This window comes from Heloderma suspectum, chromosome 1 (assembly GCF_057233095.1).
Source record: "Heloderma suspectum isolate Gila_16-S chromosome 1, 16-S_ref, whole genome shotgun sequence".
Taxonomy (NCBI): domain Eukaryota; kingdom Metazoa; phylum Chordata; class Lepidosauria; order Squamata; family Helodermatidae; genus Heloderma; species Heloderma suspectum.
The window spans coordinates 69,374,434-69,400,815 of NC_139458.1; the positions used below are offsets into that span (position 1 = coordinate 69,374,434).

The 26,382-nt window shown below is 43.4% G+C and overlaps 2 protein-coding genes across 2 annotated transcripts in view; one reads left to right on the forward strand and one right to left on the reverse strand.

Annotated features, from left to right (window-relative positions):
* Positions 1 to 5,573: 5,573 nt before the first annotated feature.
* On the forward strand, positions 5,574 to 23,687 carry GCHFR (GTP cyclohydrolase I feedback regulator). The gene is made up of 3 exons (XM_084845609.1): positions 5,574 to 5,669; positions 15,579 to 15,673; positions 22,832 to 23,687. The coding sequence occupies exons 1-3, from the start codon at positions 5,634 to 5,636 to the stop codon at positions 22,983 to 22,985; spliced, it is 285 nt and encodes a 94-aa protein (XP_084701735.1). The 5' UTR covers positions 5,574 to 5,633; the 3' UTR covers positions 22,986 to 23,687.
* Positions 23,688 to 24,251: 564 nt separating this feature from the next.
* DNAJC17 (DnaJ heat shock protein family (Hsp40) member C17) overlaps positions 24,252 to 26,382 on the reverse strand; it is a 34,206-nt gene continuing 32,075 nt past the window's right edge. Inside the window, exon 11 of the mRNA XM_084845566.1 lies at positions 24,252 to 24,921. Coding sequence (XP_084701692.1) covers positions 24,799 to 24,921 — 123 coding nt within the window. The 3' untranslated portion in view covers positions 24,252 to 24,798. The remainder of the gene's footprint in view (positions 24,922 to 26,382) is intronic.

Genomic DNA, 26,382 nt, shown 5'->3' on the forward strand with positions numbered 1-26,382 from the left:
TGAGGTCCCTGTGGGTGCCTGCAGGTGCGGCACTGGGGACCTCTGGTGTAGTGTGTGGCTGAGGAGTAGCTTTTTATTTACTCTCATGCTGTTGCAACTCTAAAAACTTAATGTTTTTCTTAGGAATGTGAGCCTTTTGGTGGTAGTAGTTAGGCCTTCTCTCTCAGTCAGCTGTGTCAGCAGAATTTTTTGTTTTGCTTAAGTTTGATATAAAATAAGAGAAAAAGAGAAAATCTCCAGAGTCCTCATTTTCAAGGAAGCTGTTCTGCTGGATCTGGCCTGCAACACATGTAAGCATGCATGGCCCCAATTTGGATCAGGAGCACTGCACACTGCGGGGAGAGAATAACGCCTTCCCCGACACCACCATCCACCCCCCGGAAATCCCGCCCTGCAGGGGGCAGCGGTGCAGCTAGGGTTTAACCTTGGGGCCAAAGTCCAGCCCCTTCCGTAAGTGACCATCCAGAGAGCAGCAGGTGATAGAGGCAGTGGCAAAGATGCCCAGCATCAGTGCCTGGGCCACCATGGGCACGCCAGGGTCCAGCAGAGCTGATGCTGGTTGCTGTACTTTCTTTCCCTCTTGTTGTTGTTGTTTTTTTTAATTACAGTTGTGGGGCGGGGTGGCCAGTCCAGCATGTATATCAGGGGTTGGCAACCTTTTTGGTACCCTGGGCACATTTGGCAAACTATCCTGGACACCAGCACAAAATGGTTCCCTGGGCACATTTGGTAGGCAACCTTTTTGGTTCCCTGGGCACATTTGGCAAACTATCTTGGACACCAGCACAAAATGGCTGCCATGGCTAGTCATAAATAAATAGCAAGCAGACAGCGTACAAGACAGAGGTGGGGTCTGAGTCCCAACACACTAAAGAACTCCTTTAAGCCCACAGTTCTCAACATGGATAGAAATCTATTTTGCAGAAGGCAAACTATTTTTCTCGCTCTCCACCCCCTGCTCTGCTAGCCAACTCATTCCCAGCTATCTCTTTTTCTCTCACCACCCATTCACATGCTCCCTCTCAAAAAAAAAAAATTTTTTTTTAAATAAAAGTGGGAAGGGTAGGGCACCTCAGTGGGCACCAGGTGTCAGGGGACACACTGGTGCCTGCGGGCACCACGTTGCCTAACCCTGATGTACATGGTTACACACACTCATTTCATTATTTTTACTTTAAATATGTATTATAAATTTCTAAACAAAATGGAATTTATTCACAAGTAAATTTATTAAATTTCTTAATCGCCCATCTGGCCGGTCATCCGGCCACTCTGGGCGATGTACAATAGTACAAACAGTTTAAAACAATAAAATTACACATTAAAATATCGTATTTCTAAAAATACCCTAACCCACCCCAAATGCCTGCCTGTATTTAATAAATGTGTTTAGCAGCAGGGCAGCAGATGCAAACTCTATTTTATCCCTGTAGCTATGATTTGAGTTTAAAATGCGAAACTGCACATCCTCAGAGTATTTCTTTTTTTCTTATCAGAGTGGGCAAGGAGGGTATTTTAAAAACCTTTTTTTCTAATTTATCAGGAATATAGAAGCAGTTGTAAAGATAGATCTACAGATGTTTTTGGACTTCAATTCCCCAAAGCACCTGCAAGCATTACCAATGATCAGGAATGCTGGGAGTTGAAGTCCAAAACATCTGGAGATCTACTTTATGTCCACCCCTGTTGTAAAGCATGGAATGTGAGGTGGGGATGAGAAATGTAAGTTGTGTGCTTCACACCTGAAGTAATACAACATGGATGTCTAAAGGAGCCACTTGTAAGATCATTAAGGGCACAGTCTTATTGTTTATGCCCTCAGTGCTCATAAGCCTCTGAACTCGGAGGCTTACAAGCATCCAGTGCAAAGCAGGAGGCACACCATAGGTGATCGTCACCTCCCTGCTCCTCCCGCTCTGTATTTACACTAGACAGGCTTTTTTGCCCGTGTAGCTGGGGCATCTTGAAGAAGGAAGGAAGGAGGCTGGAGAGGCCTTGGAATAGCTCATATCCCAGCCTCTCCAGGCCCTGCCCACCCACCGAAAAAAACCCTTTCCCCCCTCTCCAAGGTCACATCCCTGACCTTGGAGAGGCAGCCAGCGTGGTTTTTTTCCATGCTGGCTACAAGAGGGAAGAGCGTGGATTCCCTCCTTGGAGGTCTATCTGGGAATCCAAAATATCCTATGGCCCCTCAGATGCTGTTTAGGGGCCACAGGATTGCTCTCCCCATCCAGGGTCTAAAATGATCTAGCTGTACTACTGACCAAGCCCTGCCCGAACGAAACCCCTATAAAAGCTGCAATGAAACAGAAAACCAAATATTCTATTAATCAAAGGAACGTTTGGTTCATCTTTCAAGGCAGATAGAACCATAATAAGTAGTATGCAAAGAAAATGAATACATATAGAGACCCTTTTAAATTTAACACTCTCATTTCCAAAGAAAAAAGTCCAATGTTTGTTATGATTCCATTGTACACAGCCCCACCTCCTGGTTGAAAAGCAAAAAACATATGATGTTTTTGCATTTTATTTATTAACAATATATATTTGGTTTAAGATTGAAGATTAAGTCATTTGAAATGTAGGTAGTTGGGTTTGTGTCAGATGTGTTGGCCACATGATGACTTACCTGTCCAGTCCTACTACTGATGTACATACATGCTATGATGATGTACATGCTATGATGTATGTATGATGTACACACATGCTGAGATGTCCAGGTGATCTATGAAGAATGCTCGGGAGGAGTCAGATGGCAGTAACTTTGACCTTGGTAAATGCAGTCAAGAGGTTCTGGGACTCATGTTTAGGTTGTTAGGTATGAGGTTGAAGCCCAGGGCCTTCAGAGTAGTATTTTTTTTTTAATTATCTATTCCAAGTACATAGGCAGAGCTACATGCACTCAATCAAGGTATCATAGAGCTGGAGAAGGTACAGAAAGCAGGGTAACTCATTGGGACATGGAGCATCTTCTTTATGAAACAGATCAAGAAGTGGGGGTATTTTACGTTTTAAAAAAATATTGAGGACAGTGTGGAGAAAGAGAGAGATGTTGTGACTCACCCAGAAGATTAAGGAGTATTTTATTTATTACTTACTTACATAACCCCTTTTCATTTATGATGCCTTCGATTTCACTCCATTACCACCTCCCAAAAAGACATGAAAAGGTCTAGACAAAATGCTAGCCTGAATGGACCTTTGGTATGTATGTATGTATGTATGTATGGATGTTTGTTTGTTTGTTTGTTTATTTATTTATTTATTGGATTTATACTCCACCAAAAAAGCTCCCAGAGTGACTTACAAAGTGTAAGATCTAGAAAAGCAGTTCTTATAGTCTTAAGTTCTTAGTTATGGGTCACTTATTTTATAGCAAACAGAACTTGGCTCAGCACGAGAAACCTCCCCACCCATCAATCCAGGATGATACATGCAAGGCAGAGAGAATTCCTTGCTGCGTGTGCAGTTCTCAGCACAGGGTCCCTACCTCCAGCACTCATGACTGCACATGTGGTCCACAGCACTGGACTGGAAAGCCCACACATAGCTCTGAAAAGCAGCTTGGGGTTCTCAGTTTTGACAGTGCCAAATCACCCTTTAGTGTGGGGAATTCAGCACTATTCACCCGTCAGCCTGGAGTCAGCCTTCCCATACTTCCTAAACAAATCATTGGTGACATACGGGCTCACAGTAACAGGGCTGTATGTGCCTGTGTCTGGATGAGGACCCATGTGTGTTTGTGCAACTAGCTCCACCCTGTTCAGAGCAGAGGTTGTTTGAGTGAGAAAATAATGGAAGACTGTAATGTTTATTTTATTTAATTATTAACAGCATTTTTATACTGAGCATTAACAGTAAGTTATCTTACTGGAAAAATTTAAACCCATAAAATATATATAAGAACATAAGAAGAGCCATGCTGGATCAGACCAAGGGTCCATCTAGTTCAGCATTCTGTTCACACGGTGGCAACCAGCTGTCAACCGGGAACCCACAAGCAGGTCACGAGCGCAACAGCACCCTCCCATTCATGTTCCCCAGCAACTGGTGGGGAGCCAACATGGTGTAGTGGTGAGAGTGTTGGACTGGGAGCCAGGAGGTCTGGGTTCTAGTCCCCACTCAGCCATGGAAGCTCACTGGGTGACTTTGAGCGAGTCACAGACTCTCAGCCCAACCTACCTCACAGGGTTGTTGTTGTGAGGATAAAAGGGAGAGGAGGAGGAAGATAATGTAAGCCGCCTTGGCTCCTTGCAAGAGGAAAAAAAGGCAGGATATAAATGCAATAAATAAATAAATAAATAAATTGGTGTACATAGGCTCACTGCCTCTGGTACTGGAGGTATCACATAGCCATCAAGACTAGTAGCCAATGATAGCCTTTTCCTCCAGGAATTTGTCCAACCCCCTTTTAAAGCCATCCAAATTGATGGCTATCACTACATCTTGTAGCTAAATTCCATAGTTTAGCTAGCCTATGCACTGTGTCCTTCTTTTTATCTGTCCGGAATCTCCCACCAATCAGCTTCATGGGATGACCCCGGGTTCTAGAATTTTGAGAGAGGGAGAAAAATGTCTCCCTATCCACATTCTCCACACCATGCATAATTCTGTACACCTCTATTTTCTCTCTCCTTAACCTCCCAGCTGTTGTAACTTTCCCTCATAGGGGAGATGCTCCAGCCCCTTGATCACTTTAGTTGCCCTTTTCCTGCTCTACAGTATCTTTTTTTAGGTGTAGTGACCAGAACTGGACATAGTATTCCAAGTGTGGTCACACCATAGATTTGTATAAGGGCAGTATGATCTTAGCAGTTTTATTCTCAATTCTTTTCCTAATTATGTCTACCATGGAATTTGCCTTTTTTACAGCGGCCACACACTGGGTTGACATCTTCATCCAGCTCTCCACCACAACCCCAAGATACCTTTCTTTGTTGGTCACCGCTGGCTCAGATCCCATCAGGCTATACTTGCAGCTGGGATTTTTTGCCCCAATGTGCATCACTTTACACTTTTACGTATAGAAAAGCAAGTGTAAACTTTAAAAATAAGTTAAAACAGCATCAAAATAAAGCCAGCAACAATAGCGCCCCAAATCGTAATGTCAAATAAACAGAGAGCACAAATGCCAAAGCGAAAGGCAATTGTTCAGTGGAGGGGGGCGGCTCAGATTTCAGTGGGGCTGTAAATCCATTCTGGGTTTCAGTCAGAACCAGCCAGAACATGGAGCTATCCAAGGTGCTGGACCTATTTTGGGGGTAGGGTCCAGCACCTTGGCTAGTTCATTTAGAGTTCTGGCTGGTTCTGACTGAAACCCAAAATGGATGCATGGCCCCGCCGAAATCGGAGCCACGAGCCACCAGCCTCCACTGCAGTTGTGTCCCCCCCCCCCCCCATATCTCACCGAGTTCCTACCAGGCGCGACGCACGCCCTAAAACGCCTGCCCTGCGGCCATCATCTCTGTACCAGCACCGCCCTTCCACAAGTCCCTTGTTGATTGGCTGCTCCAGGAGAGGGCGTGACTCTGGATTGGCAGGATGTCACGTGGGGACTGAGCTGGAGCAACAGAACGAGCTGTGGAGTAGCGGCGGCGGGCTTGGGCACCGCGGTGGGCGCAGAGGCGATCATGCCGTACGTCCTGATCAGTACTCAGATCCGCATGGTGAGCAATTTGGGGAGGGGGCCGCCAAATCAGCGGACGGCGCGCGCGCGCCAGCTGATGGGATGCGGAACTGGAGCCCGTTGGCCTCCATACCTAGGAAAGGAGAGGGAGTGCAGCATTGTGTTTGTATATATGTGGAAGCGACTTTCCGGGATTGATTTTGGGGGGTGGCGCTGCTTTCATTACTTTGCAAAAGTAATGAGATCAGCATTACTTTGCTGCTTTTTGGAAATAACTGGCTGGATGAAGTAAATCGACACGTGTTCCTTGTTTTGTCTCTTAGGCGTGCATACGTGTTGGTGACCTTTATTGATCTCTCCCCTTCTGTGCCTAGCTTAGAGCTGGTGACGTTGTGAATTGTAAAATGCCCTAGGCTCTTTGCATTTAAACAGAGCTGGATATTGCCTGGGTTTTCCTCCTTTTTCCAAGGTTGCCACCTGCTTAACGATGCAGGTAACTTAGTGCAGCTGTTACCAACGTGTTGTGCAGCTGGCTGTTTCCCTGGAGTAGTTTTCCAAGGGTGTTAGGTGAATTAGCATGAACCAGCCGTGAGTGCGTCTGGATGATGCCGGATTTGCCCTTGTGATGCTACAAGTTGCTGTAGTTTACTTTCAGTTTGGGAGAATAGTTGTATAATAAGAAAGTTTGTGTGTCCTGGATTACAAATACTTTCTTTTTCTTTTCTTAAAAAAAGAAAGAAAAGAAAACTTTGACCAATGCCAACATCCAATGTTGTGGTTTTGCATAACAAAGAACTCGGATTTGGTGTAAATCAATCAAGAGGTGTTAGGAGTTCTGCTCTATATGAATGAGTAATACTATTTATACTGCAAATTTGAGTGTTCATAGTGCTTACAACAACCCTGTAAGGTAGGACACTTTGTAGTACCCACATGTTGCAGATGGGAGGCAGAGGCTGAGAGAAAGAGGTTTGTCTGATGCCCCCTGATGAGTTAATGGAGTCCATCGAATCCAACCCCCATCGAGTCCAAACCCTGCGTTCATCCAACCTATTCATGGCTTGGATGAATGCAGAGTTTCCTGACACCTATATTATTACATGCATGGGTTGCTTTCTTCTCTGTGCCCAGTCAATCAAGTGAAAACATCCACGCCAAGGCAACATCTGTTCTTTGCCCCCTAAACAGCCAAATTCTGTGATCGGTATAAATAATGCAAATTAAGCATAGCCTCACAATGGTTTTTTATTATGATTTTGCATTATTTAGGTTGCACTCCTTAACAGAGTAAGCACTACTGAACATAGTGGGACTTAATTCTGAGCAGACATGTATAGGATTGTGCTGTTCTACTGCTCCTGCTGTTGCAGAACCCAGAGTTGGAGAGACCACGGAGTGAAGGAAAAAGAGATTCTTTATTTAACGCGCAGGCTTAAGGCTGGAATCATTTCCAAAGAGCCAGAAGCCCCGATTTACATTAGCACATTGTTTTTATATACATTGTGACACATATGAAACGGCTCCTCCTCTCTCTCCCGCGTGGGGTTGCAGTCCTCAACATTTCTTCTCTTAGCACCATTGTTTATAATACAAGAACTGGGTTATAGGGTAGCCATGATAAGGAGAGAACAGAAGAGAACAGCAGAGAACAAGATATACAATTGTATGACCTTTGACAAGATAAGGAATTCCTGTGTCTCATCAGCTTACAACAATATATTCAAGGGAGAAAGAGCTCAGCAAGAACATGAAGCATGAGACTGCATGAGGCTACTTAGTCTGACCCCCGATATGGCTGCTACACTGCTACTTATGGGGTGGGACAAGGCTGAGCATGGAAGTCCCATCTGGCCAAGAGAAAAAGTATTTGGCCGCACCTCTAGCTTCTGATTTTGCTAGGTACTGCCCACGCACTTCCAAATCTGTTTCTGCAGCCATAAGGGCTAGGCACTTGCTTAAAAAAAATAACATGAAATGAAAACTGTGGCTTATAAACATAAATAAAGATGAATTTTGTTCCCAATGCCACTTTTTGTACTTTATGCTTTTGTGGAATTGCAGAATATGCATAGCCTTGTGTATGATGATAGTAATATTTGTCAGTAATATTTGTGTAGTAATCAGTGTGTCAACAAATAATATGCCTTTAGTGTTGGTTGCAATGGATGCAATAATGGTTGCATGTAATGTTCTTTTTCCTCCTCGTCTTGCAGAACATCATGTCTGTATTGCCTTCCCCTCCTTCAGAGATCAAAGTGTTACCAAGAGATAGAACCCTGTAAACTGATTATTTTATATGATATGTAGTCTTCGCAAAATCAGCCATGATGGTGGCTTGTCTAGCTATGCTCATACGCTCTTCTCTTTTCCACAGACCTGTTTCTAAACTGTATTGCTGCTAAACTGGGCTGATTGTTCTGTTCCAGCTGCGCTTTCAGTGTTAAGACAGCTTGGCTAGGTGCATTGTCCTTGGCTGCTCTCTGAATGTTTGTTTCTGTGACATGAGTGTAAGTGTATCCATGCCCACTATCCTGCAGAGCAAATATGCAAACTGAAACATTGAAATAAATTATTATAAAACCTCCGCCGTCCGTCATTTGTATGAGTGATTTACCTGCTTGTGGCAAAATTAGATGTGCATAGATCTTAAATCTAAATTCATATTAGTGTAATTTTTATTAATCACAAAACATTTCTTTAATTGAGTTTAAGATATGCTGCAATGTGGCGTGTACCATATAGTCAAAATTACTGGAACTTCCTTCATGTTGGTCTTTCCTCCCATCACCACTCTTCTTTTCAGTCAGTTTCTCTGTGATTTCTTTTCTTCTCTATCCTTAAATTTCATAAGGATAGCAGCTTGATACACTCGGCTGGTGATATGCTCGGCTGCCTGGCATGGGCCCCAGTGCCATGCACTGGAGACAGCAGGACTGTGCTAGATTCTCTATCCATTACCCCTCCTAAGAACAGGGAAATACCTTTAAGTCATTTGAGCTGATCTTAACACATAAAATAGCCAGAGGAACTGGTTATGAACCATTGATCTCTGCTGCATCTCTCACTTGCCTGTGCCAGAATAAAAACGTGTGCCAGTACAGGGCCTGTAACTTTAAGAGCTAAGATTTCAAAAATGGGGGATCAGTCACTTACCCCTTTCTTGCTCCCAGCAACCAAGGGCAGCTCCAGGTCCGATCTGTAACCATCACTTGGCCTGCAGAGCCCAGTTTGAATGTCTCTAGATCCTTCCTCCTCAACTTTATCTTGGGATATACAGACACTGTGAACTTCACCATCAAGTCAGGTTCTTTGCCTCCCCATTCTCCCTCCCCTGCCAAACCTGCTTTTGTAATCTTACCTGATGAAGAGATCTGTAGATCTGAAAAGTTTGCACATTTTTGTGAACTTTCGGTTGGCCTAATAAAAGTATCAGAGCAGCAGTGGGGAACTTCTTTCAGCCCGAAGGCCGAATTTCATTTTGGAGAAGCTGTCTGAAGGGAGGGGGCTACATTTTATGGTGGGCAGGGCTGAAAGCAAAGGGGCGGGGCCAATGACAAAAGGAGCAGGGGCAAAAATACCAGCATATTTTAGCTTAAAGCTCTTACTGCAGGTAACTAAGCCTTAGGAGCGGCATTTCAGCCTTTTAGAATGGCGTGGGGGGAGAATGCACAAAAGTCGGGAAGCAAATGATCGGTGGTTGGAGGAAAGGGAGTGAGACCAGGAGAAGCGGGTGTGGCCATCCAGATTTGGCCACCAGGAGGGCTGGATTTGGCCCCTGAGCTTGAGGTTCCCCACCTCTGCATTAGAACATTAGCACATACAACAAACAAGAGAACAGGCTTACAACCGCAACATCTAGCTGTTGTTCTACAGACAGCCTTTCAGACAAAGTAGTTAGTTTACATCTGCCAAATCCAAGGATGAGCAAAATGTACTGGCAGCAATTACTACAGCGCCCAGTGTGCTTTCCCAAAGGACTGAAGGAGCTGGAATACATATTCATTTGCTAGACAAAATTGGCAGAAAATGCAGTTGCATGGAATATGTTTTTCACCAAACAAGAGGGTGTGCAAGGTTATCACTCAGCCCTGGCCTGCTCGTGTATATTTGCATTTCACTTTGCAAAACATCTGCGATATTTTGTTGCGGCAGGTGCAGTAGATACAGAAGCTTTGGTACTTCCTCACTGTTTCCAAGGGTGCTTCCAGATGGACAGCACCTAGCACTGCCAATTAAAAGGCATGGCACAGCTATTCCATCCCTCTCTCTCTTTCCTTGAGGGATTTTTTTGCCATAAGAAAAGAGATGAGAGAAGCTGTGGGAAAACACAGAAGAGTTTGTCAGCCGGACCGCCCTTACAATTCCATGTTTGAGGCAGGGCGATTGCCAGTGGCGTAGGGGAGCCAGGTCTCACAGGCACACAGCACTGGCACTTTTTGAATTCACAGGGACGCTGCCACCCGCCTCAGACTTTCTTGTTCCCTCTGAGCTTAACTGCAATCCTCACCATAGCTAGGGCTGCAGAGTGGGTTGGAATTAATTTTATCAGAAACTATACATAGTTGTCAACTAACCCTGTTGTAATGCGAAGTATTTGGGGGGTGACATAGCATTGAATGGACAATTAAGGCCCAGTAGCTTTATAAAAGGCCCTCTTGGGGTAGACATGCACAGTGCTAGAACTGGCTTGCTGATATGGATCAACAGAGCTGCCTGCATTTTTGGCCTCTCCTTGAGGGTGTGGCTATGGCGACTGTCATGATGAGCGCTTGCACTTCAGAATTTATCAATGCACCACTGGCATTCGCACAATAAAAGCCTGGACTGGAAACACCCTAAATGAGAGACGGCAGCTACAGAGAAACATAATTTAATTCTGTGCCTTTCCAGAAACCATCCAGTCACTCGGCCCTTCTTTTTGCACTGCAGCGTCCTTGATGTTTATGAGACACAGCCATTCAGAGACCTTTAACTCTGGCAAGTGTTTTGAACTTGGGGGCAAAGAGCATGTTGCTTCTTCATGTTTTTTGAAATCCTATGCGCTAACATGTTTAAATAATATATATGTGATTGCAAAATGGTCTCTTTGGGGCAAGGGATTTGGCAAGGGATTTTGGCAAGGGGATTTGGAAGGATTTTTTGTCTGTGATGAGTGACTCCAGGCAACTAGCCAGGTATTTGTTATACAGTGGAAGGGAACTGGAAGGATTTTTTTCCCCCTTACAGGTTACTGATGTTGTAAAAATGACTTAAGAGTCATAGAATAGTAGGGTTGGAAGAGGCCTACAAGGCCATCGAGTCCAAACCCCTGCTTAATGCAAGAATCCAATACAGACCATCCCTGACAGATGGCTGTCCAGCCCCATTTTGAATGCCTCCAGTGTGGGAGAGCCCACTACCTCCTTAGGTAATTGGTTCCATAGTCGTATGGAAGTTTTTCCTGATGTTCAGCTGGAATCTGGCTTCCTGTAGCTTGAGCCCATTATTCTGTGTCCTGCACTCTGGGATGATGGAGAAGAGATCCTGGCCTTCCTCTCTGTGACAATCTTTCAAGGACTTGAAGAGCGCTATCATATCCCCCTCAGTCTTCTCTTCTCAAGGCTAAACATGCCCAGTTCTTTCAGTCTCTCTTCATAGGGCTTTGTTTCCAGTCCCCTGATCATCTTTGTTGCCCTCCTCTGAACCCTTTCCAGTTTGTCTGCATCCTTCTTAAAATGTGGTGCCCAAAACTGGACGCAGTACTCAAGGTGAGGCCTAACCAGTACTGAGTAGAGGGGAACTAGTACTTCCCGGGATTTGGAAGCTATGCTTCTATTAATGCAGCCTAAAAGAGCATTTGCCTTTTTTTTGCAGCCACATCACATTGTTGGCTCATATTCAGCTTGTGATCAACAACAATTCCAAGATCTTTCTCACTTGTAGTGTTATTGAGCCACGTATCTCCTATCTTGTAACTGTGCATTTGGTTTCTTTTTCCCAGGTGCAGAACTTGGCATTTATCCTTATGAAATTTCATTCTGTTGTTTTCTGCCCAGTGTTCCAGTCTATCAAGATCATTTTGAATTTTGATTCTGTCTTCAAAGGTATTAGTTATCCCGCCCAATTTTGTGTCATCTGCAAATTGGATCAGCATTCCCTGCACCTCCTCTTCCAAATCATTAATAAAAATGTTGAAGAGCACCCGGCCCAGGACTGAGCCCTGTGGTACCCCGCTCGTTACCTCTCCCCAGTTTGAGAAGATCCCATTGATAAACATTCTTTGCATCTGATTCTGTAGCAAACTGTGGATCTACCTGATAGTTGCTTCATCTAGCTCACTTTGAGCTAGTTTGCTCATCAGGATATCATGGGGCACTTTGTCAAAAGCTTTGTTGAAGTCAAGGTATATGATGTCTACAGCATTCCCACAGTCCACAAGGGAGGTTACTTGATCAAAAAATGAGATCTGATTTGTCTGGCAGGATTTGTTCTTGACAAAGCCATGTTGGCTTTGAGTAATCACTGCATTGTTTTCAAGGTGCTTCCAGATGGATTGCTTTATCATCTGCTCCAGAATTTTCCCAAGGATTGATGGCAGACTGTCTGGTCTGTAGTTCCCAGGTTCCTCCTTTTTACCCTTTTTGAAGATAGGGACAACATTAGCCCTCCTCCAGTCATCTGGCACTTCACCTGTCCTCCATGATTTCTCAAAGATAATAGGCAGTAGTTCTGAGAGTTCTTCTGCAAGTTCCTTTATTACTCTAGGATGCAGTTCATCTGGCCCTGGAGATTTGAACTCATTCAAAGTAATGAGGTGTTCCTTGACCATATGCCTGTCGATCTCAAGCTGCAATCCCGCCCCTTCAGCCTGTACTTCGCCTTTGCCAGGGGGGTCATAGACCCTCTTTTGGGAGAAGACTGAGCCAAAGCAGGAATTGAGCACCTCTGCCTTTTCTTTGTCCTCTGTTATCATTTTGCCATCCTTATTTATTAGCTGAACCACCATTTCTTTCCTCTGTCTTTTACTATGCACATAGCAGAAGAAAGCCTTGTTGTTGCTTTTAGCATCCCTCGCTAAACTCAGCTCGTTCTCAGCTTTAGCCTTCCTGACGCCATCCCTGCAGTTCTGTGCTACCTGCCTGTGCTCTTCCTTTGCTGCTTGGCCTTCTTTCCACGTCATATATGTGTCCTTTTTTGTTTGCAGGTCACCTCTAAGCTTTTTGTGAAACCACACTGGCTTCTTCTGTTGTCTTCCACCTTTTCTTTTTGTTGGAATTGTTTGTGATTGTGCCTTGAGAATTTCCTTTTTTAAAAGCTCCCGCCCATCTTGGACTCCTTTTCTCATTAGAGTCGCTTGCCATGGGACCTTACTGATCATTGTTCTGAGTTTATTAACATCAGCTTTCCTAAAATCCAGGTTACGCGTTTGACTACACTCAGCTTTTGCTTCCCTTAGAACCTAGAACTCAAGTGTAACTCTGGTTCCCCCAGAGTTCCTGTAACTGCTACTTTACCCACTATGTCACCTCTGTTGGTTAGGATCAAGTCAAGGATAGCCAATCCTCTAGTTCCTTCCTCTACTTTCTGTAGGAGGCTGGCTGGGGAATGCTGGGATTCGTAGGACTTTTTTCTGTCTAAACATGCATAGGATTGCACCGTATAAAGAGCTATCTATAAATCTATACAGTAATAGGTTCTTTGGGAATCTCTGGTATCCCTTGTTCAGCCTGTAGGAGGAGCTGTTACTGAGCGTTTGACTGCAGGTGCCTGCCTTGATGTCTTCCTGTTGTGTCTAAGAGTATAAATGACACTCTCTAAGCAGGTAAAATGCATGTGGTGATGCATATGCATTTTACCTTCTTACCTTTTCAGTCAACAATTTTAATTTTATTTCATCTAAGACACATATCCCATCTCTCTGTTAGTTAGTTAGTTGGTTAGTTTTTTAAACCCTCCAAGATGGCTAACAAATTATTATTACAATAAGATACATAGTCAAACCAGTGTGACATAGTGGTTAGAGTGTTGGACTGGGGCTCAGGAGATCCAAGTTCTAGTCCCCACTCGGCCATAAAGCTCACTGGGTGCACTGACTCTCTGCCTGACCTACCTCACAGGGTTGTTGTCAGGATAAAATGGAGAGGAGGATGACCATGTAAACCTCCTTGGGTTTCTTGGAGGAAAAAAGGCAGAATATAAATGTAATAATAATAACACAAAAATAATCCCATTAATTAGCTTAAAATAATATCATGAACAGCAACAGTGTAGCCATCAAATCAGTCACACAAGGCTGTCTTTATCTGGCACCAAAAAGACAATAAATTTAGTGCCATGTGGTTTTTCTCGGGGAAGTTGTTCCGCTAATGGGGTGCCACCACAGAAAATGTCTTGCTGCCGGTTGCCGTCTGCCTAATCTCTAAAGGTGGGGGCATTGGAATGCAGCTTCTGAGACTGGCTTTAATGAATGGGCAGGTTCATATGGAAGAAGGTAGTCCTTAAGAAACCTTTGTTCCAAACCGTGTAGAACTTTGTAGATTAATATCAATACTTTGAATTGTACTCAGAAACAAACTTAAAGCCATTGGAGATCTTAATACTGACAATATATTTCTGGCCAACAAGTCCTGGTGAACAACCTGGCTGCTGTGTTCTGAATTTGTTCAGAGGCAGCCCCATGTACAGTGAACCTAACCTTGATGTTACCAGCATAGATAATTGTGACAAGGCTTTCTTTATTCAGGAGTGGCTACAACTGGTGTGCCAACCTAAATCTTTGATGTAGTGGAGGCTTTTGTGAACACCCCCCCAAGACACACTTTGTCAATAGTTGTCTCTTATTATCATTACATTTCTATACTGATCCATAGCTGGAGCTGTCTAGGTGGTTTACAAAGGTTAAAACATTAAAAGTACTATATGCAGAATTTAAGATATAAAAACACACACAAACAGACAGTATATGCAAAAACAACATATATCTAAAAACAACTTCGAGCAATCAGCCAAACCATAAAACAAATCCAGGATCAATTAAAACTCATCACATGCTGCCAAATGCCTGGGAAAAGAGAAAAGTCTTGAGATCATTCCACAATTCGAGGGACACCACCGAGAAGGCCCTCTCCCTTGTACAAAGTATCTTTCTTAACTATCGTTTAAATTAGGGGTGCAAAATCTGGCCCTCTGGGGGTCCCAGTCTGGCCCTCTAGGGTTCCTCAGATGGCCATACCCCCTTCCCCTGGCCCCACCCCTTTGCCCCCACCACCTATAGTTTGGTGGTTTCCTGGCTTTCATACAGTCCCGTCCCTCTCTGCATTCTGAAAGGTTGAAATGGCTCCCCTAAGGCTTAGTTACAGGCAGTAAGAGCTTTAAGCTCAAACATGCTGGTATTCTGGCCCTGCTCCTTTTGCCTCTGACCTGGTCCCCTGGCCACTGGAATGTGGCCCCCAAGAACATCTCTGAACATTCTCCCCGACGAGGCCCACCTGGCACCAACAGTGTTATCTTTTCAGCACCAGGTTAAAACCGCCCTCTTCTCTCAGGCATTTGGCAGCTTAGAATGAGTTTTTAATCAGGTCTTGGATTGTCTTTGGTTGATTATTTTAAAAAAATTGTCTTTAGATATATGTTGCCTCTGTGTGTGCTGTCTGTTTATATGTTTTTATGTCAATGGTTTTGCACTCTGTATAATGTATTTGTAATGGTTTGTCATCCTTGTGAACTGCCCAGAGAGCTTCAGCTGTGGGGCTGTATAGAGATTGATTGAATGAATGAATGAAAGAAAGAAAGAAAGAAAGAAAGAAAGAAAGAAAGAAAGAAAATGAATGGAGTTCGGCCCGCAGGCTGAAAGAGGTTCTGCGGCCCTGGTTTAGATTGTGCCAACAGATAAGCCTTGCTGGATAGAATGAAAGAATTCCTTGATGCTAGCATGGTTTTCAGTAATGGAGTGGGACATTTCTCTCTGCAGGAGGTGGGGCCCACGATGGTTGGTGATGAACATTCTGATCCAAACTTGATGAACTATCTAGGGGCCACAAAAAGAAATATGCTGGGGAATCATTTGTAAGTATTTCTGTAAACTTTTTGCTTCTTCCCTCATCACCTTTCTCCATCCTTTGTTAACCAATCGTACTTTTTGACAGTATAAGGTGGGGATGCAGAACCTCCAGCCTGTGGGCGTAATCTGGCCCACAGAGCCTCTACATCCAGCCCACAGAGACTTCTGCCACCTACGTGGGCCATACTCCCTTGGCCCTGCAAACCCATGTCCTCCATAAGCCCCGCTTCTACTGGGATTGGGGAGGAGGTGGGGGGAGAAATCCCTACTGTTATCTCCAATCACAGATTGGAGATAACAGGGAGACTCCCCTGCACTACTGCTTTGCTGCACGTGGGCTTTCCCAGTCAGGGTAGCCCCACACACATTGAAGCTGAGCCGGCTGAGTTCCCTTTGCTCTTCTGATGGAGGAGCAATAGTGACATGGCTGGCTTGGCTTCTCCTGCCATTGGGGGAAGGCAGCAGGGCGGGAAAAGCCAAGCCAACCAAGTGTCCTTCGCTCCTCCATCGGAAGGGCAAAGGGACTCAGCTGGCTCAGCTTCACTGCACACGGGACTTCCCTAACTTGGGAAAGCCCAAAAACTGGACCCTGGGTCAACTTCAAACAGGGAGCAGATGATGTCAGAGGGGGCATGGCTGTGGCTGTCACAGCTGTTCCAGTGTTACAGGCAGAACTTCCATATCACCTCTCAGGCACAAGGTTTTACAGCTGAATTTGGTTCATATGTTCAGCTGCTAGCCAATAAGTATAGGAAAAAAAACAAGTGAACGTGAGAACCCACTTTTACTTTAGTTTTTAGGCAATATTTGGATTAGATAGGCGAGGGGTCTAACTCACTATAAGACACACAGTTTTTATACAATCATGTTTAGATTACAATCTGTGCATCACTCATCCGCACTTTCAAACATTAGGAGGCACAATGACATGTCCAAGGTGAATGACCAATTTGGTATCTACAGCCCAAGTATTTTAAAGCATTTCCTGGCACACTACATCCCTAACCGCACCCTGTTTGTCACCTTCAACTCTGCAAAATCTTTGTGTATTCTTCAGAATGGCTGGAACATTCCCCCTGCCTGAGAAGTTTAACTAACCTGAAGAAAAGCACAGATGACGACGACAACAAAAATGGGCCCATTCGTGATGGTAGGCCTGAGAAACTTAACCAGGGGTGCAGTGGTCCAGACATTCTCTCTTATATCACCCATGTTGGACGTTTGTGCAGTTTCCAGTAACAACGTAGCACCCTTGTTTGCTAAGATCAAGAATAATTTTGAATGTGAAAAATATTTGATTATTATTTCTAAGCCTTGTCTCAGATCAGCTCTAACACGACTAAGGATGCAGCAGATGAAAACAACAGTTTTGGAAAGGCTTTTTAATAAAACACCTTATGCCTCCAGACTTTGCCCTTGATGTAGTGGTTTATCTGTTCCATTGTTCTATCTTTTCCCAAATTCATTCCAAGTATTTAGATACATTTTTGGAGGAAAAAATCCATCTGGTCCGACTCAAGACAGAATAATTTTTTTGTTTACATGTCATAATAAGACAATTCTCCTGCCACTGGCCAATTTTGCCTTTGCAGCCCAAAGCTATAAATTTTTTGACTTTGCAAACTGATTAAAAACGTATAATATGTTTTATCTGATTTTACTCATCTATGTTTTTTGTGTGCTTGTTGTAACCATTGGTTGAAACAATAAAAGCTTTATTGAATTGAATATATCACCTAGGTCCTGTTTCAGCCCCTAGACCTCTCTGGGTTCCCCAGAGAGCCCCACCCCTTCCCCCACACCCTTTCCCCCAACCACGGACCATTTGGTGATTTCCCGGCTTTTGAGCAGTTTTCCCATTCTAGAAGGTTGACATAGAATCATAGAATAGTAGGGTTGGAAGGGGCCTACAAGGCCATCGAGTCCAACCCCCTGCTCAATGCAGGAATCCAAGTCAGAGCATCCCTGACAAATGGCTGTCCAGCCTCGTCTTGAAGGCCTCCAGTGTGGGAGAGCCCACCACCTCCCCAGGTAATTGGTTCCATTGTCGTATTGCTCTTACAGTCAGGAAGTTTTTCCTGATGTTCAGCCGGAATCTGGCTTCCTGTAACTTGAGCCCATTATTCCGTGTCCTGCACTGTGGGATGATCAAGAAGAGATCCTGGCATTCTTCTCTGTGACAACCTTTTAAGTACTTGAAGAGTGCTATCTTATCTCCCCTCAGTCTTCTCTTCTCAAGGCGAAACATGCCCAGTTCATTCAGTCTCTCTTCATAGGGCTTTGTTTCCAGTCCCCTGATCATCTTTGTTGCCCTCCTCTGAACCCTCTCCAGTTTGTCTGCATCCTTCTTAAAGTGTGGTGTGCATCTCCAAAGGCCTAGTCACTGGCAGTAAGATCTTTAAGCTAAAGTTTGCTGGTATTTTTGGTATTTTAGTCCTGTTCTTTTCGCCTTTCGCCCCACCCACCACTGGAATGTGTCCCCCCCCCAGCTTCTCTGAAATGGAACTTGGGCCTCAGGTTGAAGGACTTCCCTGTCACTGTTCCAGTTTCTGCCCCCATACCAATCTAATGTATTGCCTTGCCCCCACCCCAGTTTTCTGCTTGCTGTTTCTTTGACATTCTCCAAGTATGACAAAGAGAGAGACTGTTGGGAATTTATATGAACGTATACCTTGTCTTAGATTTTAGGGCAGGAAACAATATTTAGATTCTAACGAAGTAGGATACTACTGTCCCTTTAACCCATGTTAATAAAGCCATGTTTGGACACTTTTTTTAAAAGTGTGATTTTAAATAGAGCCCTTAAACACATTGTTTTCAATGTGATATTTATTATTTCATGAATATCAAGAAGAACATAAAATTAGTTGAAGCAGATTCTTCAGTGTTGAAGAAGAAGAGGGGAATTAGAGAATATTTTTATTTCCCATGAGCATTTACCTCATAGGTACGGGCAAGGAGCTTGAGGGGAAGAGGACCAGCTGCACTAGTTTCTTCACAGGCACAGAGATGATGAAGAAGTAGAGGAAGAAGCTGCCCAGATAAATATCAGCTCCTTCCTAATTTCCAGCAGGTGTGACCACGCATGTCCTACTTTACAGAGGACATGCTTCTGTTTGAAGGGTTGTCAGAGGGCAGACCTCTATTTGAAGGTGTTCTCTGTCTGAAGGGCTGTCCAATCTAAGTCCGGTTTAAAGATAAAGGATCATAAGGAGGAAAAGCAGGGGCCTTGGAGTTGTCCATCAACAGTTAGCACCTGGAAACAGACTGAGGAGGCACACAGGTCACCTGGTCACAGTCTTCCACACTATGTTGAGATGTGCTACCTTTCTATTTAAATTATAGTAATTATTTCTAAATATCATATAGAGAGATAAATTAGCATATTACATTTTATGAAAATTTGTGTTCTCTTTTGTCCTCTTTTTTTGGCGATCACTCACTTGTGTCAGCTATTTTTGTACTCGTCTTTGGTTCATGTGTCTTTAAATACTTCCAAGTTCTAATTCTTACCTCACCCATTTGCTAGGATGGAAGGTTTAATAGTGGATGGATGCTTTTCCTTCCTTCCTTTATTGTGGCGAGAAGCTGTTTAACCACCTCCCTTTTGCAACTGAACAAGAGGAGGAGGCAAATTAGAACAACAAAACAACCTCTTTGGAATGTAGCACTTTACCTGGCCTTGTTGTTGTGGGTGCAAAGTGCTGCATTCCAAAATGATTAGTACAAAGGGATCACTTCAGAGACCAAACCAGAAGCATGAACACAACAAACACAGGCTTACAGAATGTTGAGCAGAAATTGAGTCATATGCCAGGATAGATTTCTTTCCTGTGCAATTATGACAGCCTTCAAGTTATAGATGTACTCTTAACGAGTCTTCTGAAACACGTCTTAAACTGTTATAAATAAATAGCTTATAGCTATGTTATTCTTTATTAAAAACTAATTGAAAACTTAGTTGTATCTGATGATCAAATGATCTCCTGCTTCAATAAAATAATTTCAGTTAATTTTAAACGGTGCAACTGGGTATCAGCTGAGTCTTCAGATAACTTGAGACAACAGCAAATAATGTGTTCACTCAAAAGCAAGTCCTGCTTGAGTTCTGTGGGACTTAATCCCAGGAAAGTGTCTATTGGATTGCAGCGTTACGATACTTTTCTTCATCTGTGTCCAAGGAGTCCCAAGAACGGGTGTATTGGCTGACTAATGCTGGGACATGCTGAGGCTCTTTGGATTTAGCATGGTGTATGCAGCGCTACTGGCTTATCGGGTGGTAGGATTGTAGGAAGCTGCCTTATACTGAAGCAGACCATTTGTCCATCTAGCTCAGTATTGTCTGCACAAGAGATGGGGAGCCTGTGTCCCTCCAGATGTTATTGGACTCCAGTGCCTATCATCTTCAGCCAGGATGGCAAGTGGTCTGGGATGATGGGAGTTGTAGCCAACAAATTCTGGAGGGCCAGAGGTTCCCCACCAACTGGCAGTGGCTCTTCAAGCTTTCAGACAGGTATCTTTTCCAGCCTTACCTGGAGATACCACCGATTGAACCTGGGATCTTCTGCATGCAAAGAAGGTGCCCTACGTTGCACATTGAATTGTACACTGTATGGGACATCGCAGGGGTAGTGCTACGAAGTTCACTGGGTGATCTTGGGCCAGACTTGCTCAACTTAATCTACTTGCTGAGAGGATAACATGGGATGGGTGGGGAACTTCCCTGAGCTTCTTGGAAGACTGTTAGGGTACAAATGTAATAAATAAAATAAATAATAAATGTCAGTTATCAGGGAAAACACCGGAAATTCTATGACCAAAGAAGGCTGCCTTTTACCAGGTCAGACAGTTTGTCCATCTAGTCTTGTCTATTCTGACTGATGGTGGATCGCCATGGTCTTAGGTGAAGGTCTTTCATGTCACTTCCTACAAGTAGTAGAGCACAGGCTTTGCATGCAAAAGGTTCAACCCCCAGCTTCCCCAGATAGGGCTGGGAAAGACTCCTTCCTGAAATGCTGTTGAGCCACTGCCCATCATTGCTGAGTGGACAACTTGTAGCCCTCAAGATGTTTTGGCCTACAACTTCCATGATTCTTCACCATTGGCTACACTGGCTAGGCTTGATGGTAGTTGGAGGCCCAAACATCAGGAGGGCCGTAAGTTGTCTATTCCTGGTATAAGGCATCTGCCTATGTTCTTAACTGCCAGGGATTGAACCTGGGACCTTGTGTGTACAAGGCATGGGCCCTGTCACTGAGCTGTGGTCCCTCTCCACCCAATGCAGGGCTAATGCCAAAGCAGATAAGAACATACAAGATTGCTTCATTCTAACTCAAACCATTGGTCCATTTTGCCCAGAACATAAGAAGCTCCCTTATGCCAGGTCAGACTATTTGTCCATCTAGCCCAGTATTTTCTATTCCCTGGCAGTTGCTTTCCAAAATTTCAGGGAAAGATCTTCCCAGCCCTGGCCATCTAAGAAGAGCCATGCTGGATCAGACAAAGGTCCATCTACTCCAGTATTCTGTTCACACAATGGCCAACCAGCTATCCGTAGGAAACTCACAAGCAGGAGAAGAGTGCAACAGCACCCTCCCGTTTGTGTTGCCCAGCAACTGGTGTATTTCGACATACTGCCTCTGATACTGGACTAGTAGCCATTAATAGCCTTATCCTCCATGAATTTGTCTAACCCCCTTTTAAGCCATCCAGACTGGCATTCTGTCATATGGTAGCCACTTCCATAGTTTGAATATGAGATGTGTGAAGAAGTACTTTCTTTTATCTGTCCTGAACCTCCCACCAATCAGCTTCATTGGATGAACCCAGGATCTAGCATTATGACGGAGAAAAATGTCTCCCTATCCGCTTTCTCCACACTATGTATAGTTTTGTACACCTCTATCATGTTTCATTTTACTCACCATTTTTCTAAGCTAAACAGTCCCAGATGTTGTAACCTTTTCTCATAGGGGGTTGCTCCAGTCCCTTGATGATTTTAGTTGCCATTTTCTGCAACTTTTCCAGCTTTGCAATATCCTTTAAGGTTCCCCAAGATGAAGATAATAGCAGAAGTCCAAAGTAAATAGCTAGATAAATAACGTTGTGCTATCACCCCTTGAAGATACCACCACCTATGAGCATTTTTCTATTTTTTTTATTTAATATTTAAAATTATAAACCCCCTTGAGTGCATTGGTAGAAAGGAGCTATACAAATGTAGTTAGCCAGAAAGTAAATGGAAATGCTGAAGGCTGACCTTGGACCTTCTGCATACACCGCATGGTCTCTACCACTGAGCTATACAGTCTCTCATCTTGCACAAGGTGTGTGGCAGGCAGCGCAGCAATGTAACAAATGTTTCTCAGGCATTAATTATCCTTTATTAGTATGAATGAAAGATGGAGCATCAGAACTAGAACAAGAGTCAATTTGCATTCTGTTATTAGCTCGATGAGCACGTTTTATGTGCCTCTGTACATGATCCTGAAACTGAAAAGAAAAATCTACACCAAAGATTCCACAGCAGAGCTCAACTCTTAATTTTCTATTTCCAATTGGTGTTGTCCTCACCGTGGCATGAAGTGGATAAGTTTCAAGCAACAAGTGAGCTTACAGATACTGTAGATCACGAGTGGATCACTTGTGGCCCAACAGATGTTTTGGCCTACAAGTCTCACCAGCCCAGTTCCTTCTTCCTGGGCAATAAGAAATTTTAAAACATGATTATTCATGGTACATGGCTAGGGGCAAACACACTCTAGATTTTTTTTTCATTATTTCAAAATCAAACTCTTGAAACACTAGAGAGATAATTGACTTTCTTGCAGAATAATTGTCCTGTGGCTATCTCTGCACCCCTTTCCAAATCTTCATATAAATTTGGGAGATTTCAGCCACTGAAATAGATCTTGTATCCCCTAAGACCCTCAACATTTGGGGTGGCAAAGCCCTAACAGGGCATCATTTTGACTGCTCGTGACGGTGAACCACATAGCTAAATTTGTTTCCAGTACCTCCTTTCAGTTAGTTTCTAGCTTTGTTTTCTAGCTTTTTGTTGTTTGAACCTCAACATTCAAGAGGCTTCCCCATCAGTGCGGATACGATTAAAAGGATGTTTTTGGAAAACAGTTCTCATTGTTTCTGCATCTTGTTTACAACAGCTGGGAATACTATGTACAAGATGCTCCCCGGATTGTCTTGGACAAGCTGGAGAAGCGTGGCTATCGAGTGATCAGCATGACAGGAGTGGGGCAGACACTGGTATGGTGTCTCCACAAAGAAAGTACAGAGAACTCTGATTTTCTGCCTGCCTAAGATATTGCTGTAAATTGCCCGGCTTATGCCTGGCATTGTTTTTTCAATGTATTGTTCATTTCTAGGCATTATGAATTAAGACCTTGTATGCAAGACCTTGTCAAAATCCTGCATTATAAAAATAGCCACCGCTACAAGAACATTATAAGACGGGTGGCCAGTTAGCTTTAGTGGCTGTGGGTTGCAAATTTACTAAAGAAATGGACCTTGGTTGAGTATTAATTTGAATGCCAAGCCAGAACTACTAGTATTGCAGTGTTATTTCCATTTGTTACTGTTGACTGGTGACAACCTGGCATTAAATCCACTGCATAAGTAACAGTCTCCGACTAAATTGCGGGGGGGGGGGGGGTGTCAAGCATAAAATCATATATACTTTGCTGGGGTTGGTAAGGAAAAAAGGTTGCCATAGAACAAGTTGATCATTACTAAGCACCGCATGTATTCAAGTTGAAAATAAGCAAAGGTGTTCTCCTTCAAAAGTAAAAGAGTATGAATGGAATCCTTGAGGCTGCAGTATGTGGCTTTTCAACTATCCCTACATATGTATACTGCAAACATATTATCTTGTTAACATTTCAGCATCAGTTTTGTAATTGTATCAGTTGCCTTTCCATTGCTGGGATTATTTGGAACTGTGTGTAGTACTGAAATATTCCTAAAGTACCTGGCAAAATAGTAATAAAAAAATAGGAAAACAGACTTGACATTGTCTCTGGGGAACTGTTTGTTATTGGGTGGCTTAAAAATGCAGCAAGTAAATAGTTTAATTTCTTTGAATACCAGTTGACAAGCATTTTGACTCTTGAGTAAAATCCTGAGAAATAATGAGGCAGCTACAACTAGAAGTGTTACATAGATATAGGGTATCTGGGCAACTGTTACATTGCCAGATAATAGTTCATCACACTGCTCTAGCGCAGTCTTTCCTTCCCTCCTTCAAAAAGCTGGACATGGCAGTTTCACGTATTATTGATGTAGCACTGAACCAGAAGTGCCAAACCATTTATTCCCATTGCAACTGAAAAATATGGTTGTGCAGACAGCACGTATGTCCAGCTCTTACTTATGGCCCAGTCTCTTCTGTGGTGTGGGCAGCCAGGAAAGAAGAGAACAGTACCAGTACCTGTAGAAGTGCATCAAATGTACTTCTGAAGCCTTAAAAATGTTCATATGGATGCTGAAGCAGTAGTCACGATTCCCAAAAGTGTATTCCATGGTATCCTTCTGTTGAATTCCTTTTAAAAAATACAAACTCTATCCTTTCATATACCACAATTAATCTTTATTAGTTAATTAAGGCTGCAATCCTGTATACCCTTACCTGCAAGTAAGCACCACTGAACACAGTGGGGCATACTTCTGAGTAAACATTAATAGGATTGTGCTGTCTCTTTTCAAGGCTACTTCGTGAAATCTCCTTTAACACAAGATATTAGGGATATAACTTGGGACATTTACACGCAAGGTGCTAAAGAGACTCCATGTAACCATGGTAAGAATTTATGTAAGCCATAGCCATCTGTGAAATTGCCACAAGGGAGAAGCATTTTCTGGCAGTTCCCATATGACTGGAATTGTATGTTGTGAACAGGTAGGCATGTGGCTTCTTTCAACAGGACAGGTCTGAGGCTGTGGACACCAGTTTCTGACATCAAGAATCTTGAAACGGATTCTCACTAGGTCTATGGCCCTGATCAGGATGATCAGTTTATTTTTTCAAGAAAACTAGAGCTGTTTTTAAAAAGGATATTTATTGACTTAATTTAAGAAGTATAAGCAAAAGCACAAGATAATGCCATTTCTCCTACTACTACGTGCAAGACTCTTCCTCATCTTCCCGTTTCATCTGCTCAATTAGCTTCTGTCTCTCAGCGGCTTGGCGCATCCGCATCATCACAAGACTTTCATAGTCCCGCTCTGAGACTACAGAACCCTATGGAAAAAGTGGCAGCAATTAGTGTAAGTGAAATCCCCGCTAGCTCTTTTGGAAGTTGTGATGCTATTTAAAGAAAGAGATTGACATCCACCACAATGGCACAAGGAAAGAGTACCTCTCACAGCAGTATACAGAAATGCAGAACCAATAAGGATAGCTGTGGCATTTATTACTAACTGCTGTTTACTGGCAGTAAACATAGTAAGTGCTTCATGTGATACTTTACTTGGCATCTTCTGTTGAGTTCAAAGACTTAATAGCTGAAATTTCTCAAGTACACAAGCAAGCAGAACAAATACTGCACAGTAGGCATCTACTGTTCATTAAGCAGCAATGTGATAGGAATGGGGCCTTCTGTTGTAAACGACAACATAGGTTAGAATCATTAACTGTTCATTAAAAAAAAAAACATTTTTAAAGGACACTTAAACACACTGGCTTGGAACAGCCATAAATATTATCCAAAATTCAGCACCTGAAAAACCCACATTTTGTTAAGTAATTTTGATGTCCGGAAAAATTCTCCTAGCCTGCTACATTCTAAAGGATTTATTTAACATATTTGATGCTGCTTTTCTACAGAGGTCGGAGCTGTTTTGGAGAACAGTTTGTTAGTAGCACAGTTGTGTTTCCTGAAACTGTAGGTAATATCCTATTGTGCCTGTGCACTCATTGGACCCACTGCTCACGCAACGGGGCTTTTGCAGTTCTAAAAATAAACAAAAACAAGAAGATATGCTGATTTCCAGAACAGGACAGGTCAGTGAAGCTCACAGAGGGAAGATCCACTGACCTGTCCCAATCTGCAAACTAGCATTTCTACTTGTTTCTGGGTTATTTTTAGAAGCGCCAAAGCTCTGCTGCGCAAGCAGTGGATCCCGTGAGCACAATGGGAGGTGGAGTGGCCCCGTTGGATACTGGGCATTGATGTACAACATAGGCACTTAAAAAAATATAAATAAAAACACGGATTAAGACTTTTGCTGGTGACCATGTGTATGCTTTCAAGCCCAAAAAGGATTTCTGGGGAAACTGTAGAAGCTGTTGGATGGGCCAGTGCAGCTAACAGGGAACAGATGTCTGAAAAGAGAATTAATAGCCACACAAACACCCATGTGCCTGAACCTGTACCCTGAACAGGGGAGGGCAAGGGCTGTAAGGCTACAGAGCAGGTTGTAGACTTTTACCAGGCCTGTCCAACCACCATCATAAGGGGAAAGGGAAGGATCAATGCAGTGTGGGTTTCTAAGTAGGGAGTGGGTGCCAGTGACCACGTGAACCAGTCCATTAACTCTGTGAAAGTTTATTGATAGAATCCATACAATTGAGAGGCCTGAGTGACAGAATAACACACAATTTGAAGAAAACTGGTTCCAGTTGTTTTACGGGATGTTAGACAGCCCAAGGAACTGCTTGACATAAGAAGTGAAGCTGCTTCTGGGCTTTGTCCTGTACTTT